At 43.1% G+C, this 15,562-nt stretch overlaps 1 protein-coding gene across 10 annotated transcripts in view; it reads right to left on the bottom strand.

Annotated features, from left to right (window-relative positions):
• neo1a (neogenin 1a) overlaps positions 1–15,562 on the bottom strand; it is a 230,457-nt gene that overhangs the window by 17,024 nt on the left and 197,871 nt on the right. For 8 of the 10 annotated variants that reach the window (XM_015953635.3, XM_015953639.3, XM_015953642.3 and 5 more), the window contains exons 11-17: positions 14,645–14,783; positions 13,997–14,046; positions 11,728–11,872; positions 7,982–8,092; positions 7,686–7,880; positions 6,627–6,722; positions 1,607–1,839 (exon numbers count right to left, since the gene is read on the bottom strand). In XM_015953635.3, the coding sequence (XP_015809121.3) occupies positions 1,607–1,839; positions 6,627–6,722; positions 7,686–7,880; positions 7,982–8,092; positions 11,728–11,872; positions 13,997–14,046; positions 14,645–14,783 (969 nt within the window). The remainder of the gene's footprint in view (positions 1–1,606; positions 1,840–6,626; positions 6,723–7,685; positions 7,881–7,981; positions 8,093–11,727; positions 11,873–13,996; positions 14,047–14,644; positions 14,784–15,562) is intronic. The other 2 variants (XM_015953638.3, XM_015953645.3) reach the window with 1 other exon arrangement.

Below are 15,562 nucleotides of genomic sequence, written 5' to 3'. Positions count from 1 at the left end.
TTAGTTTTTCTTCTTTTATACCCTTTCTTGCCAGCCACGCTGTGGAGTACTTGGACGCGTGTGATGGAGCATTGTCCTGCATGAAAATCATGTTTTTCTTGAAGGATGCAGACTTCTTCCTGTACCACTGCTTGAAGAAGGTGTCTTCCAGAAACTGGCAGTAGGACTGGGAGTTGAGCGTGACTCCATCCTCAACCCGAAAAGTCCCCACGAGCTCATCTTTGATGATACCAGCCCAAACCAGTACTCCACCTCCACCTTGCTGGCGTCTGAGTGGGACTGGAGCTCTCTGCCCTTTACCAATCCAGCCACGGGCCCATCCATCTGGCCCATCAAGACTCACTCTCATTTCATCAGTCCATAAAACCTTAGAAACATCAGTCTTGAGATATTTCTTGGCCCAGTCTTGACGTTTCAGCTTGTGTGTCTTGTTCAGTGGTGGCCATCTTTCAGCCTTTCTTACCTTGGCCATGTCTCTGAGTATTGCACACCTTGTGCTTTTGGGCACTCCAGTGATGTTGCAGCTCTGAAATATGGCCAAACTGGTGGTAAGTGGCTTCTTGGCAGCTGCACGTTTGACTTTTCTCAGTTCATGGGCAGTTATTTTGCGCCTTGGTTTGTCCACACGCTTCTTGCGACCCTGTTGACTATTTTGAATGAAACGCTTGATTGTTCGATGATCACACTTCACAAGCTTTGCAATTTTAAGACTGCTGCATCCCTCTGAAAGATATCTCACTATTTTTGACTTTTCTGAGCCTGTCAAGTCCTTCTTTTGACCCATTTTGCCAAAGGAAAGGAAGTTGCCTAATAATTATGCAGACCTGAAATAGGGTGTTGATGTCATTAGACCACACCCCTTCTCATTACAGAGATGCACATCACCTAATATGCTTAATTGGTAGTAGGCTTTCGAGCCTATGCAGCTTGGAGTAAGACAACATGCATGAAGAGGATGATGTGGACAAAATACTCATTTGCCTAATAATTCTGCACTCCCTGTATGATCGGTGATGGAACAGGACGTGATCACTATTGCCTGACAAACATATTTAGAAATAATTAAAAACCCAAGTAAAGCTAAAAGTGCACAAACAAAACATATTAAAGTTGTATTTAGGGTGATCGATGGGTCTGCATCAAATCTGAATCCTTATTCGTCTCAGAGCTCTCATGATACACAAAACTCTCGATGTTAACTCTTGTTTGACTCCTATTGTGGTTGGATGTTCTTAAAAAATGTTTTTAGCTCCATCAGATAAATGTTTTCTTTGTTTCTTCTGAGGCTCCACCATGACGAACATGTTACAATAAATGCTAATCAGCTATAGCTCATCTGCTATGAGGTGTAAACATGAATTGCCATAAAGTGTGACTCTGAGACTTCAGGGGAGTGGTCCGGATACTCTGAAGTTGCAAGTGTGGTATTCCGGACACAGGGGGCGGAGGGGGCTGAGTGACTTTTCATTAACCATGTAAAGGGTTGCTTTAGCAGATACTAGCTCAAGAAAATTATTTAAAAATACGAATGACTTACTTAGTATCCCTTAAGGGGCAAAATTGGGAGTAAATTTACAACATTAGGAAAAAGAAGAAATCATCTTACCTTGACTTTAGCATTGGCGGGGATGTTGGTCTTCCATCGTACGGTGTAGTAGCGATTATCCGTGATCTTTTGGTTTTTGGGCAACAGGTTGTCAGCCCATGTCACCTTGATGGCATCATGGCTCACCACGGAGGCCTGAACACCCACGGGAGGCATCATGGGGGAGGGGTCTGGTACTGGGGTGTATGGAGCATGGAACAGTTCATACAAGTCAACATCAGGGTCTATGGGGTCTGCATGACATGGCAGTAAACCCGCATGCATTACACACAAAATTAAAAATGGACCAAAAATTAAAACAGAACAAGAAGCATGGTGTGGTGGGTCAGACAGTGGAGTCGTAACAGGAAGGGGGTGGTCACGGGGCAAAACACAAGGTTAATAAGTTAAAAATGAAGGTTGATGGTGACGAGGGAGGGATAAAGTCAGGGATGTGCAACAAGGATGGGATTGGGGAGGTTGAAGAGAAAGAGAGAAAATTCTATTAGAAAAAACAGAAACTGACCTCTACAGTAAGATGGCTGCTATGTAAAAGCTACAATGCTCTAACTACGGAGACTGTGGCACTACAGAAAGACAGGAAGAGATCATCTGTTCACATTAAAGGATCAAAGAAAATGGAAAAGTAGATACCCACAATCCTACATGCAATATTTCTTATACATATTAATGTTTTGACCTGAGCCCTTTACAGAGGGAGGCAATTCAGGAGTGTGTTTACATCATTGACAATTTCATAACAACATCTTCAACACAAAGTGGATGAATGCAGGGGCAAAGAGCGCTTTGGAATTTCCATCCCTTTTTGCAGGATAGCGTTGACGAGGCGAATTATGTCCTTCAAAACTGTGAAAGGAAAAATAAGGCTTAAAGTACAGAGCCCACCAGTGAAGAGGAGAGGAGGGGTCAGGAACAAGTGGAGACTGTAGCTGAGTGGATACGTGCTGCTTTTCTTCTGCAGCTCAAAGACCTTCTGCACTAAAAAATAAAAAAATGAAAGCGCTCTGCTGAAGGACCGCCAGAACCCTTCTCTTTTGGTCCAGTAACATGCAAATTCTGGACTAGAATTGATTTTTAAAGGTCTCCTAAAAGCGTGCTGCAGTGATATTATGTCCACCCATGACGTAACAGTCTCCGATGCAGTTTACAAAGGTTCATGTGATTCATCAACTAACGTGTAAATGTAAAAAGTCGCAGCAAAAATGTTAATTTTCTTAACCAGAAATTAATACCTGTATCGCATGCAACGTTGCATAGTGACAAACATCATCCCTGAAACCTCAACTTCCATGGTAGAGGACATATGACTCATAACAGAGCAAGATTACAAAGATACAAATGAAACACAACTAGAGTTTTAATCGTGTTGGTTATGAAAGAGCACTCAATTTGAATGACTAGTTAATGGGTATGTAAGTATGGACCAATCACAGCCCCTTATGTCATTCAAGAGTCCCAAGTAAGATTCTCCTCTTAACCAGAAGCTGAAAGGCGATTCACTCATCATCTTGTGAGCTGAGTACAGACAACGTGTTCCTGTATTTGTTAGAGCAGCAGTGGTTGTATACATGCATACATAAAGAACACCTACATCTGTTTGTGTGAGGGGCCCCTGCCCATTTCATTCCTTCATAACACACAGTAAACATGTATCTGGTGTAGAAGATGGGCTAAGCATCAGCTCTTGGCCAACATACTGCAGGATAAACGCTTCAAGATGGACTTCTGGTTTCAGCGCTCCTGGTTCTGTACTTGGTTTAGCTGCGATGGGAGAAAAAGCCTTGCTTGGTCAACCGTGGTGACACTCCTCCTCGATCACTTGGTGGTCCTCTACTCTCCGCCTCGCTTCATTTGACACCTCTGTACCGAGCTGCCCTCATTATATTCCCAAGACTGAGTCTGTGTGTGTGTGTGTGAGAGCATGTTGAAGATTCAGCCATTCATGTGGTTGTTGAGAGAAGCTGAAGTTTAGGAATGGCACACAGTTCTTTACCCAGCTTGGAAGAATTAAGAGTTTTTCCAGAGAGAGAAGGCTCCAGAAAAGACCAGTTGTCTTGAGAATGTTTCTGTCTTTTAAGGAGACATTTCTCATTTCCTTGGTTTGAGTTAGACATTATAAAGTCATCGAGTATCCAGCCAAGCACTCGTTCAGCCTAAGTTCACAAAGTTTTCTCTTCAATATATATATATATATATATATATATATATATATATATATATTTATTTTTTTTTTTGCAAAAGTAAAAGTACTATGTAGGTCAGCTCGTCTTTATAAATCTGACTTGAACAAACTGGCAGGAAGGGAACGCGCCCCGAGGATTCAGCTGCCGACGACGGTGGTGGGCTTCGGTTCTGCTTTGAGAGGAAACATTTGGATCTGACGAAGGGTTGCCAACGCCACCACAGGGGTTCTGCATGAGTGCAGCGAGTGCGAGCAAGTGAGGACGTGAGGAAGCTTTTTAGACAGAAAGTGTACAGTATGACAGTGTGTGGGTGTGTGCACATACTTAAGCTGCCACACCACCACACACCTTCTTCCTCTCTCTCTCAAAGCATGTTGATGTGATTCATGTCACCAGGCATCCCACCCCTCTCACACTCAGTGGTGCAATAGCGCCGCAGCAGAGACAAACTGCAGCGATCAAGGCTGAGCGGGGAGGCGGGTGCAGCCCACATTCTGGGACACTCCGGGGAGCGCACACTGTCATATAAACTGTATGAACTCAGCCAACGCGAAGTCTAAACGGCAGCGTTCTACAATCAGTTGTCAAGCAGTATTGATTTGGGGCTGAACTTCTAATTGTTACCAGGGTTGTGATCTGGGCCTTAATTAAATTGCGCGTTCTCTGATTGCCACCTAAGTCCATAAGGTTTGGATAAAGCAACAAAGCTGTTTCAATCTACTGTGTAGATACATCAAACAATACACTGCCTGTATCCGAGAACCAAACTAATAATGAATATTTGAGGCCACAGACATCTGGCATTATGAACAATTTGCATTGGAATAATTAGGGTTGACTTTGTCCCTTTTATTATTTGAGAACTGTGTCTAAGAGTTATGATGTCCATTTCCTGGACAAGATAGTCTGCAGCTGGGAGAAGATTAATTCTAGGGATTCTGAATGAATATGCCTTGCAGGAATTTAAAAGTCATTAACATGAAATTATTTTTGAGTGGATTTTACAGCTTCAACATTGAATATTTTAGATGTCCTTTAAAAATACATTTTTCTTGCTTCTGAAAACGGAGGTGAATCAGCAGCTATTGAATTCACATTTTTACCGACAACATTTTTGTCAGATCCAATTGAACCTATGCAGTTTATGGTACTTTAATAATGTAGATATTTTCTTCTTGTGAATATGAAGAATTTCTGGGGACAGTTTTTGCCTTGCAGGTGCACTAAACCATATAAAAGTGTTGTGTACATTCAGGAAGAAAACAGTAAAATCCATCAACATACACTCACTGGCCACTTCATTGGGTACACCTTGCTAGTACCAGGTTGGACCCTCTTTTGACTTCAGAACTGCCTTAATCCTTCAATGCATAGATTCAACAAGGTACTGGAAACATTCCTCAGAGACTTTGGTCCACATTGGCATGATTCACATCACGCATTTGCTGCAGCTATGTCGGCTGCACGTCCATGATCCGAATCTCCCGTTCCACCACATCCCAAAGGTGCTTGATTGGATTGGGATCTGGTGACTGTGGAGGCCATTTGAGTACAGCGAATTAATTGTCATGTTCAAGAAACCAGTCTGAGATGATTCCAGCTTTATGACATGGCGCATTATCCTGCTGGAAGTAGCCATCAGAAGATGGGTACACTCGGGGTCATAACGGGATGGACGTGGTCAGCAACAATGATCAGGTAGGCTGCGGTGTTGCAACGATGATCAATTAGCACTAAGGGGCCCAAAATGTGCTAAGAAAACATCTCACACACCATTAAACCACTACCAGCTTGAACCGTTGATACAAGGCAGGATGGATCAATGCATTCATGTTGTTGGTGCAAAATTCTGACCGCACCATCCAAATGTTGCAGCGGAAATCGAGACTCATCAGACCAGGCAACATTTTTCCAGTCTCTATTGTCTAATTCTATTATCCTGTGCAAATTGTAGCCTCAGCCTCCCGTTCTTAGCTAACAGGAGTGGCACCCGTTGTGGTCTTCTGCTGCTGTAGCCCATCTGCCTCAAGGTTCGATGTGTCGTGTGTTCAGAGATGCTCTTCTGCATACTTTGGTTGTAATATTTGGTTGGTGTGAAAAACTGAGTCCATCTTTAGCTGCTTCTATGAAAATGAAGTGGCTGAGAAGCAGCCAGGTGCTGCTAATCAAATTAATTTGATTCAACAAATGAGAGCACATCTAGAAATCTGAATTTCTGGGCAGTGTTATTTTTCATGGGAAGAGAGAATTCAGGTGAGTGTCTCTGTCTAGGTGGGAAACATATCGAGGAACAATTCATCTATATTCACTGCAAGAGTTAAAAAACAAGCAAATGCCTCAGTTGTTTCACGACAATGTTTTATATCAGTATGCTAGTTATTTCTGACCTTTTCTACACAGAATGATCCTAAATAACCTCACCTGCATCCTAATAATCATGACTGTTAATAAAGGGGCAAGATTTGATGTTGTGATCATTTGATTAAAAAGATTTTTAAGTGTACTTGGATCCATGAAGAAGTGAGGTAATTAAAGCGGTGAGATGGGCCGATGACCCATTTTCTTCTCAGTAATTTAGAGTCGAGACACATTCTGTGTGATAATGATGTCAGGTTAGCGTGAGGGCAAAGATAATTGTCAGTCCACGTGAACCCAGCCGCGCAGCATGAGCAGCATCCCTTATGTTGTGTGTGTGATCAGAGGAAGACATTAAACCCGTTTCTGAGCTGCTGAAGAAGAAGAAAATTCAGCCACAGATGTTTTACGTTTATTTCCTTTGATTTTCCTCTGATTGAGACAGGAGCAGATTCGTGTGTGCAGGTGTGTGTGGTCTGTACCTGACTGTGGTCTGGTGATAGCGCTCTCGTACACGGGGATCCCCTCCCCCACGTTGTTGAAGGCCTTCAGCGTGATCACATAGTGGGAGCTGGGGTCTGCGAGAGACGGGATGAGGGAGATAAACTGATGCACCATCCAATCAAGCCGAAACACTGGAGACTCTCAAGCCTTAATTGCAATATTAGCACAGTGAATATTTGAATACAATCATTCCACTCACTGTGACAGTAAGGAAAGATTCAATTATGCACAAATAGATATGTGCAACAATTCATCCGTTCAAAAATTTCCTCAAATTGTACTTTTTAACTCACTCACGGACCCATTCCTGGTGCTTTAACTGCAGCATTTAATACTATCCCATTATTAAAACAAACACAACCAATCTGAGTTGCTGTTTAAAGAATCTCCACAGTGTTTCTTCTGTCTTGCATCTAAATTATCCTCCCAGATGACTAAACAAGCACAAGATACAATTTGTGTCACATAGTCCGATACTGGGTTAGAAAAAAAGGCACTTAAGCACAAACAAAAGCCTTTCGTTGAGGTGCAGTCACAACAAATGATCAAGTTTCCTTAGATTTGACCTAAACTAGCACCTAAACCGATTTGTTTTATGACCTTTAGCAACCGTGCCCCTATTAGTCCAAACTGTGTAATTAGTGGCTCTGGCGTGTGGTGAAGAAGAGCTAATTAATTCCCACAACATTCACTACGGGGTGGCGATGAATTGGTTCCCAGTGTTTGTGGGTCTGCGTCTTAGCTCATTAGTAATTAAACTCGGCATATCAAATCAGACGTGACACATTTATCTTCAGGAAAGTAAATTGTTATAAATATCTGCAATCAGCGTAGTGCAAAGACACGGCTCCCACAGGTCGTATTAATATCTGATTAGTAGGATTTGACAGATCAGACAACACCCTCGGATGAAACGATGACAAACTGGTGCATAATTTACGTTTCTGTATCAACAAATTTTCAGCTATCTGTGCTGAAACTGACAGCAGCAAATGAAACATGTAGCAGGGCGGATTAAACCCAACGTTTGTTCATACCGAGGTTTTCAATAGTGAAGTAACGCTGTTTGTAGTCCACTTTGATGGTCTGAGCGTGAGGACTTCCGATGCCATAGCTGATGGTGTAACCACGCACCACGATGTCCTGGTTCTCTGGTGGCGTCCAGCTCGCTACAATGCTGTTGACCAGCGGTCGGACGTGCAGCGAGCTCGGCTGGTCAGGCACACGGGATTCTGGTGGAGCAAACGTAGAACACCTCAAACAATCTGTTCAAAAGAAACGATCTGAAGACAGGTTCTGGTTCAGTTTGTATGAAACGAGGCTGTTTTTATACCATCCAGGTCGCTCTCGAATGTCTCTGCTGTGGTCCAATCGGTGGCCGGTCCTGTACCGTTCACCGTCGTGGCGGACACCCTGAAGGAATATTCTGTTCCGGGCTCGAGACCTGCACAGGTAAGATTCACGTTTAAAATCTGAGGACTGGACCTGAAGCTGCAACTGAAGAACACTTGGAGGGATCTCATTCATCTTGGAGAGAGTTTGTGGTGTAGTCCTAGAGGAACTATAAGGCCCTGTCCACACGTAGCCGGGGATCTGCCAAAGCGTAGATATTTTTCTACGTTTTGGCCTGTCATCCACACGAAAACTGAGTTTTTTCACACGAGAACGGATCTTTTTAAAAACTCCGGCCAAAGTGAAGATCTGTGTTTTCTCCGTTTTGGGTGTCTGCGTGTGGACGGACAAAACCGGAGTTTTAAGGTCTGCAACGTCACTTTCCGCGACAAAAAATGCTGACATCACGTGTGCGACCTGTGTTTACACTAGCCGACAGCATGGATGCCCTCAGAGCTGCGCTCGCTTTATCAACTGTCCAAGCGCTTTTTGCTTGTTTGTTTTTGCAAGCGGAATTACTGCTCCTTGCGGAAGACCACAGACGAAGGACGAGGTTAAGAACGGGGGAAGTACTGCCGCCTACAGGTCTGGCATGTCCTTAACAACGTATTTATCCGGGTACGTGTGGACAGAGTTTCTTTTAAACGAGGTGGTGTGGATGCTAGTTTTAGGAGGGGCGGATATTCGTTTAAAAAAAAAACCGGCTACATGTGGACTAGGCCTTAGTAGGTGTGTAGCATTTGAGCCGAAGCCACAACAACCTGATATTTGTTCTCAAGTCTGATTTTATCCTATAACTAATGATGCTCTCCACTTGGTTGGATGGTTCAAAATTTCACTTCTGAGGCAGGAGAAGTATCCTATTATAACTCCTAATGCCTCAAACAGTTTTAAGGAGGGAATTTTAAAGTTTGCCTTGGGAGGGCTCGAGTGGCTCCTGCTGAGGTGCTGTTAACGTTCTTTTACGCTCCCCTTTCTGGGGAAACTCCAGAATAAGGTTTGAACTTTAATTAAAGTTTTAGAGGATTGTAAAAAACATATGCTATTACGAAAAACAATAAAACGGTGTGATGGATGATAAAAAGTAAGATAGTCAGAATACTGTGCTTCATAGTCATTCATATTTTATAGCCACGACTCCCTCTGAGAGAGCTGCATCACCACTGGGTGCTGGCTTTGCTATTCATAGAGGAGGAGTTGTTGCTGGTGACAAATGATGTGTTTCTGTATTAATTTGCAATATAAAATGTCACTGTCATCGTTTTGTGTCATTTGGTTGCTACACACTAATCCTGTCGTCATCTATTTCTGTTTCCCTCACTGTTCAGGGCCACCCTATCGGGGGTGGGGGGGTGGGGGGGCTCTCATACATTACCTAACCATCTGTGCCTCCGAGGCAACAACATATCCTCCTTAATGCTTCTGAACCAACAAACACCCCTCTGTCTCACCCCCCCACACATTCAGAACAAGCTCCAAAAATCAACTTTAAAGTGTGGATTCTCTTTGATGCAGTGCACAGCGGGGGGCCGGGCCACTTGAAAGTTGCTGAGACAACATCTAATATTAATCACTGCTGCCGTGTCTCTCTGGTGACATCGTGCATATTTTGGTGGGGAGCAGCATGTAATCTCACCACAGTGAAGCGTGTAACTTCATTTCAAAGTATTTAGCTGAAAGTCAGACCTACAACAAGACTGACTCAACATCATCATGATGATGTTTAATATTGCAGCACTTCAGACAGAATGCACTCTGGGATACATCCAGTAGAGATAAAACTGGGACTGACAGCATAAAACATTAAACACCGGACCAATTTGAAAAGTCTGAAGGGGGGAAAAACCTCCAAAGGAACAAAATTTCCCCTCAAGAAATCTTTCTAGATTCGTTGTTTTAAAATTAGGTGAAAAGGATCATTCTGATATCTGCATTAAAAAAGAACTCAAGAGATAATCTCAGGGATTAGAGCATTAAAATTAGACAGTTTGGAGTCAAAGACGCCATTCATTCACAGAGTTAGCACTACTTATTTTCTCTGTTCTCACAGAGGATCAGCCTCGCCGTCTTTGACCTAAGAGACAGGTTCAAATACAAGTGCGAAAGCCAGTGGGTACATTTGGAAGACATGTTTTTTTTTGTGTAAACGCCAGTTTGTCCCAAAGACTGGGTTGCTTTTTAACTATTTAGTATTTGCACATCAATTGGGCACAACAAAAAATGTTGTTCAATACAAGTTTTCTTTACATTTTTGGAGTCTGACTGAATTATTAATAGCTGAATTTCACATCATACAAAAAAGTAGTCTGTAACATCACAGCTATGGCCACTGCATGCAAAGATATAAAAGCTTATTTTAGGGTTAAGGCTAATTTATACTTCTCCACCTGCGTCGGCATGGACGCTCGCAACGCCTTTATCCATCCTTTCGAGGGCTCTCAGCGGGCTCGCAAGGACGGATGGAGTCGAGCTCTCTTTTCTAAACGTCCATCCAACAAGACGGAGAATGCAAGCTTGTGATCGGTCAGGTAGCCGCTGTTGTCAACAGTGCTGCCATTGTGCTCTCAAAAACATAAAGAGAACCAAAGATATCTAGCAGAAGACACGGAGAAGCTTGAAGAATACCTCGCGGAAAAACTCTAAAATATGAACGTTTTACTCACGCGTGACTGGTGGATTGAAAAAAATAAAAATAAAAAGCAGCCAGCGTTTTATTCGCGGACAAAAATGACAGGAATCATGGTTCAGATGTGGTGAGACGGAGAAGCCAGAGAGCGTGTGTCTCCCTCGTGGAGCTGACTGAGAAGTATAAATTAGGCTTCAGGATTCGCCTCTGTTTGCTCTGCAATGTTGATGCTTCATCCTTACTTATAACACAAGCTTGAAGGAGTTCTGCTGTGTGGTGGAGTTGCTAATGCTAACGGTTGGCTTCTACTCGTCGAGATGTGCTCTGTTGTTTCCTGGATGCTAAACCAACAACAGTCTTCCCTATCGCGAGCCAAGCTGGGTGAGTCCACCAATGCAAATTTTCAGTGTGACATAGTTGTGAGTGGGTTTTTTAACCCAATCATCTCTCCATCTATTCACTATTGCTGGCTAATGCAGGAAATAGGAACAGAAGACAATTTTCACATTCAGCCTGCATGTTAAACACAGAGAGACTTTGAACTTGCTCTTTAAAGAAGAAGAAGAAAAGATCTTTTCTATAGCGCCTCTCAAGGTAAAAGTCACGAGGTGCTTCACAAAAACAAAAAATGTAAAATATAAAAAAAAAGAATTTAGAAAGTAATTAAAAATGTATTTTAAATGAGCAAAAATAGACAATTGTGATTAAAAAAATGTAAAGAAAGAGAGAGATAATAGGAAAGAGGGAAATCAGTGGATCCTGAGGAAGGTGGGAAGTAGGGAGCGCAGAACAAGGAGAGGGTGATGAAGGTCACACCAAAGCCAGCCTGAACAGGTGTTTTCAGCTGCTTTAAAGGTTTTTCTGTAACAAAGTGATTTAATCACATTTTAGCCCCTGATCCAATAAACTGACTCATTTGAGTTGTGTAGTAAAACAAACATTTAGGAGTGAAATCAGGTTTAATTTAGCTAACAAAAATAATAATAATAATAATAAATCAAACTTACATAGTGCTTTTTAGAACACTCAAAGACGCTTTCAAAAGATGTAAGAATCATTACCGTCAATGAGCTTGGACAGCTGAGTGCCTGCAGTGATCACGGCTGATTCACTCCTCCGGGACCCTTTCCGGTACCGGATCTTGTAGGAGGTGATCTCCCCGTTCTGGCCGCTGAGGGGCGGGGGCTGCCAGCGAAGCATGATGCCCTAGTAGGGGGGAAAAACACAAATCCAGCGGGACAAATGACATTTCTTAGCACATCTGGGCCTACAGCTGTAAAACTGAACTCAGTTTAGCAGGTAGCGCAACACACTCCCACAAACCCTGGTCGTGCCCCCCCCCCCCCCCCCCCCTCCTACAGACGGGTGTAAACAGGAGGGCCTCACAAAAACAAACACCCCTCTGAGCTGGAGTGCAACTTGATGCATTGCGAGGAAATAAACATGAATAATAGAAGGCGTCCTGATGTGTAAGATGTGCGTGCTCGTGTGTGTGTGTGTGGGGGTGTGTGTGCGTGTGTGTGTGCGTGCGTTCCAGCTAAGCCTGCAGAGAAACTGAGTCAAACTGATGAATTTTGGGCTTTTGTTGGCGGGCTGCAGTGCCGTGGGATGAAGGCATCTGAATATTGGTGTGTGTTTAAAGATAGGTGGGGGGTAACTCGGCATGAGAGAACAGTTAATTAACGCTTCTCACTGTCACACTGAAGCACAAAAGCCTGAATGCTTGTTCAGGGCTCACGCAGGCTCCTCCCCTGCAGAGCCAAGGGAATCACACAAATTAAAACTGGGTTAAGTGTGTTCAATTATTTCCATTTTTCTTATTACACTGTAGGCCCCAAATCGGGATGTGTGCTGCTTTTTCTCCCGTCTTCTCCCTAATCACAAAAAGCCCTTTAATTTACTTTGTCAAATCACAGGAGAAGGTGTGAAAAGGAAGATGCCAAAAGGCGAAAAGAGAAAGGGATGAGTAGGATCACAAACATGATTTTCAGGTTGCCTTCCAGGTAAAAGATAAAAGATTCTGCCTGAAAATACCCAAAAAGAGAGGGGACTAAAAATAAAACCAATTATTTTTACCTATTTGCATCTGACGGGGTGCTCTGGATAGCTAATTGCATATATTCTTTGTATATTGCTCTAGAGTTGCCTTAATAGCTATAATTAAACACGTCCCATACAAATTTAAAAAAGAATGAAGAATAAATAACTTCAGCGATGTTTGGTTTCAGTGGATTAAGTTGTTTTCTCTGTGTTTTAATTAAGTATTCAGAAAACAATCCTTGCCCTCTCCCCAGGGGCCCCGTCTTCATTTCAGTTTTAAAATTAGCACAAGAACGTTTTCTCACCACAACTCTCAGCAGAGCCTCCCTCAGCAGGGGTGGTCAGTCTGGACTCGGGCTGAGAGGATGTGATAGGATTGTCTCATCAGTTTCTCCTCTCAAGTGGGCTTTGCATCGACCAGTGGAGGGCTGAAAGTGCTGGCCGCCGTTTCTGAAGTCGATCCACGCACCCCGAGGTCCCCTCATCCCTCCTCTTTCCCTCACCCCAAATCTTTTTGCAGCTTTCTTTTTGCGCCCGCTGTCTCACATGTCAGGATTGAGAAGCATCTTTTGTAAAATTTAATCCATCACTCTTGTGGAGATCCACAATAAATAGGCCTACAGCTCTCCGTTTGAAGATCAAATGGCTAAAACGATGGGAGGGAGAGGCTTGCTTTCCATTTTAATCACAAGCTTGTTGTGAAGCCAGCAGCCACCTCAGCAGCCGTGTCTAATCAGGAGTTTCATACAAGAACTACAGAATGTTCAAGTGTAACAAAGTTGTTCTAACTACTAAACATTCAAATCTCACTTTTAAACACTTCTGAAACAGGTCTGAAATAAGCCAATTAAGGTGAAAAGTAAAGATTTTTCACATCTCCAAAATTTCTGTTTATTTAGTAAATGAAGACTCCTGAAAGAGTTTTTGGATCATTTATTTCTGGTCTCCGAGCCTGAGTGATACAGGATAAAACCTTCTGACAGGCCCGTCTCCAGCTGATGAGACCGATGAAGATCCACACACCATCCGAACCAGCTGAGAATACGGAGCTGTGAAATCACAAAGCGTAAAGGGCGCTCCGGCATGCCGGCTACAGATCTACTAACTGTTTGTGTGTGTGTGTTTACTGCACCTGAGTGAGCCAGTTTGTTCACAGATTAGATGCATTTGTGCTTGTTGCTGCTACCGGGTTGAAAGAGAGAGCAATAAAGGCTAAAACTCTCAACTAAAGCCAAATTAAACACAAGGTAGCTAGTTGCATTCTCGTCTGCTCATCCGCTCGAGTCTTACCTTTGAGTTCTGGACCTCCAGAGTGAGATTTTGAGGCGGAGCGCTTGGAACTGCAAAGAAAACGACGAGTTGAGAAAGGCACGACAGAACACGACAGGTAAGAACCACATTTAAAACTCCTTCTTAGGGGACAAAAAGTTGAATTTTCTCTGTTAGAGCTGTAAGGAAGAGAAAAGCTAGGTTTTGTGTCACTGATTAGACAAAACAGACAATTAGTCATAATTAACTCTGTACTGATGAGGCATTTAATAAATTTAATAAATACAAGCGAGTATAATAAGTTTTCACTATTTGTTTTGCTGCTGATTTTTAATAAATAAATACTTTCAAATCCTAGTTATTAATAAATCGGCAACAAAATCAACATAGAAAATCTCTAAATCTGTAACTGATGTGTTTCCTCTCTGATCATCAACCCAGCTAAATTAAACTCAACAATGTTTTTTTTACTGGTGATTGGAGGAGTGTGGGTTTCTGTATAAAGTGACCTGAGTTTGAACATGTGGACACAGATTTGAGCTTCTGGCGCCAGGTCTGGTGAAGTTGAACAGACGTTTGCAGATTTTAACAAAGCCATTACAACCTATTGAATAAAGACGTTACTAAAACCTAAAGTAGCCACATACAGAAGTTCATCTACGAACTGACCGTCTGAGAGCGTGCGGACGACGATGTCGTCTGTGGAGACGCCAGGCCCATGCTTGTTGTTGGCCACCACACGGAAGCTGTACTCTGTGTTTTTCTTCAGTCCGGTCATGGTGTAGGACTGACCATCTACGTCGACATCCTGAAACAAGACAAGCGTGGACACTTTGGCATTCAACTTTGCCTGCTCTGTCTTCTCGATCCCCAGTGAGTCGTGGTGGATGGCTGCTTATACTGAGCCAGGATTCTCTGGAGGTTTCTTCCTGTTAAAAGGGAGTTTTCCTCTCCACTGTCGCTGCATGCTTGCTTAGTATGAGGATTGCTGTATAGTCACTGACACTAGTCAGTGACTTGATGCAATTTGCTGGGTTCCTTATATAGGAAACATTATTTCTGATTGGCTTAATGAACTGTGAATTGGAATGTTTATTATGTGAAGTGCCTTGAGACGACTCTTGTCGTGATTTGGCGCTATATAAATAAACTTGAATTGAATTGAACTTACAAAAACACAGCAAATAAGAAAACGTGCCTTCCTGCATCAAACCTTCCCGCTGTGACGAGAACTCACTGCTTCACAAACTGAGTCTGATTCCATCAGACCTATCTTTATCCGGCTACTTCCTTGTGACATTTTTAAATAAAAACCAGAGAATCTAATCTCCCCTCTTTCCAACTCTCCCCTCAGGTCAGATGCTCACCCGCGACCACATCAACCTCGACTGTGTGATACCTGGTCTCTGGCTCCTCTTTGCCCTTTACCGTTTGATGGTTTTCTGCATGGCGTCCTCCTAGCTTCACCTCTGGTTCGTTCACCTCCTCTTCGCCTTCTTTTCACCATGGCTAGGCTTCCACCTCATCTCTGGCTCTCCCTTCTCCAGGGAGCTGAGGCATCATTACTCAGAGCACCAGCTGACATTC

This window comes from Nothobranchius furzeri, chromosome 9 (genome assembly GCF_043380555.1).
Source record: "Nothobranchius furzeri strain GRZ-AD chromosome 9, NfurGRZ-RIMD1, whole genome shotgun sequence".
NCBI classification, from domain to species: domain Eukaryota; kingdom Metazoa; phylum Chordata; class Actinopteri; order Cyprinodontiformes; family Nothobranchiidae; genus Nothobranchius; species Nothobranchius furzeri.
Note: the sequence above shows the minus strand (reverse complement) of the source record. Positions and strands in the feature narration are given on the sequence as shown.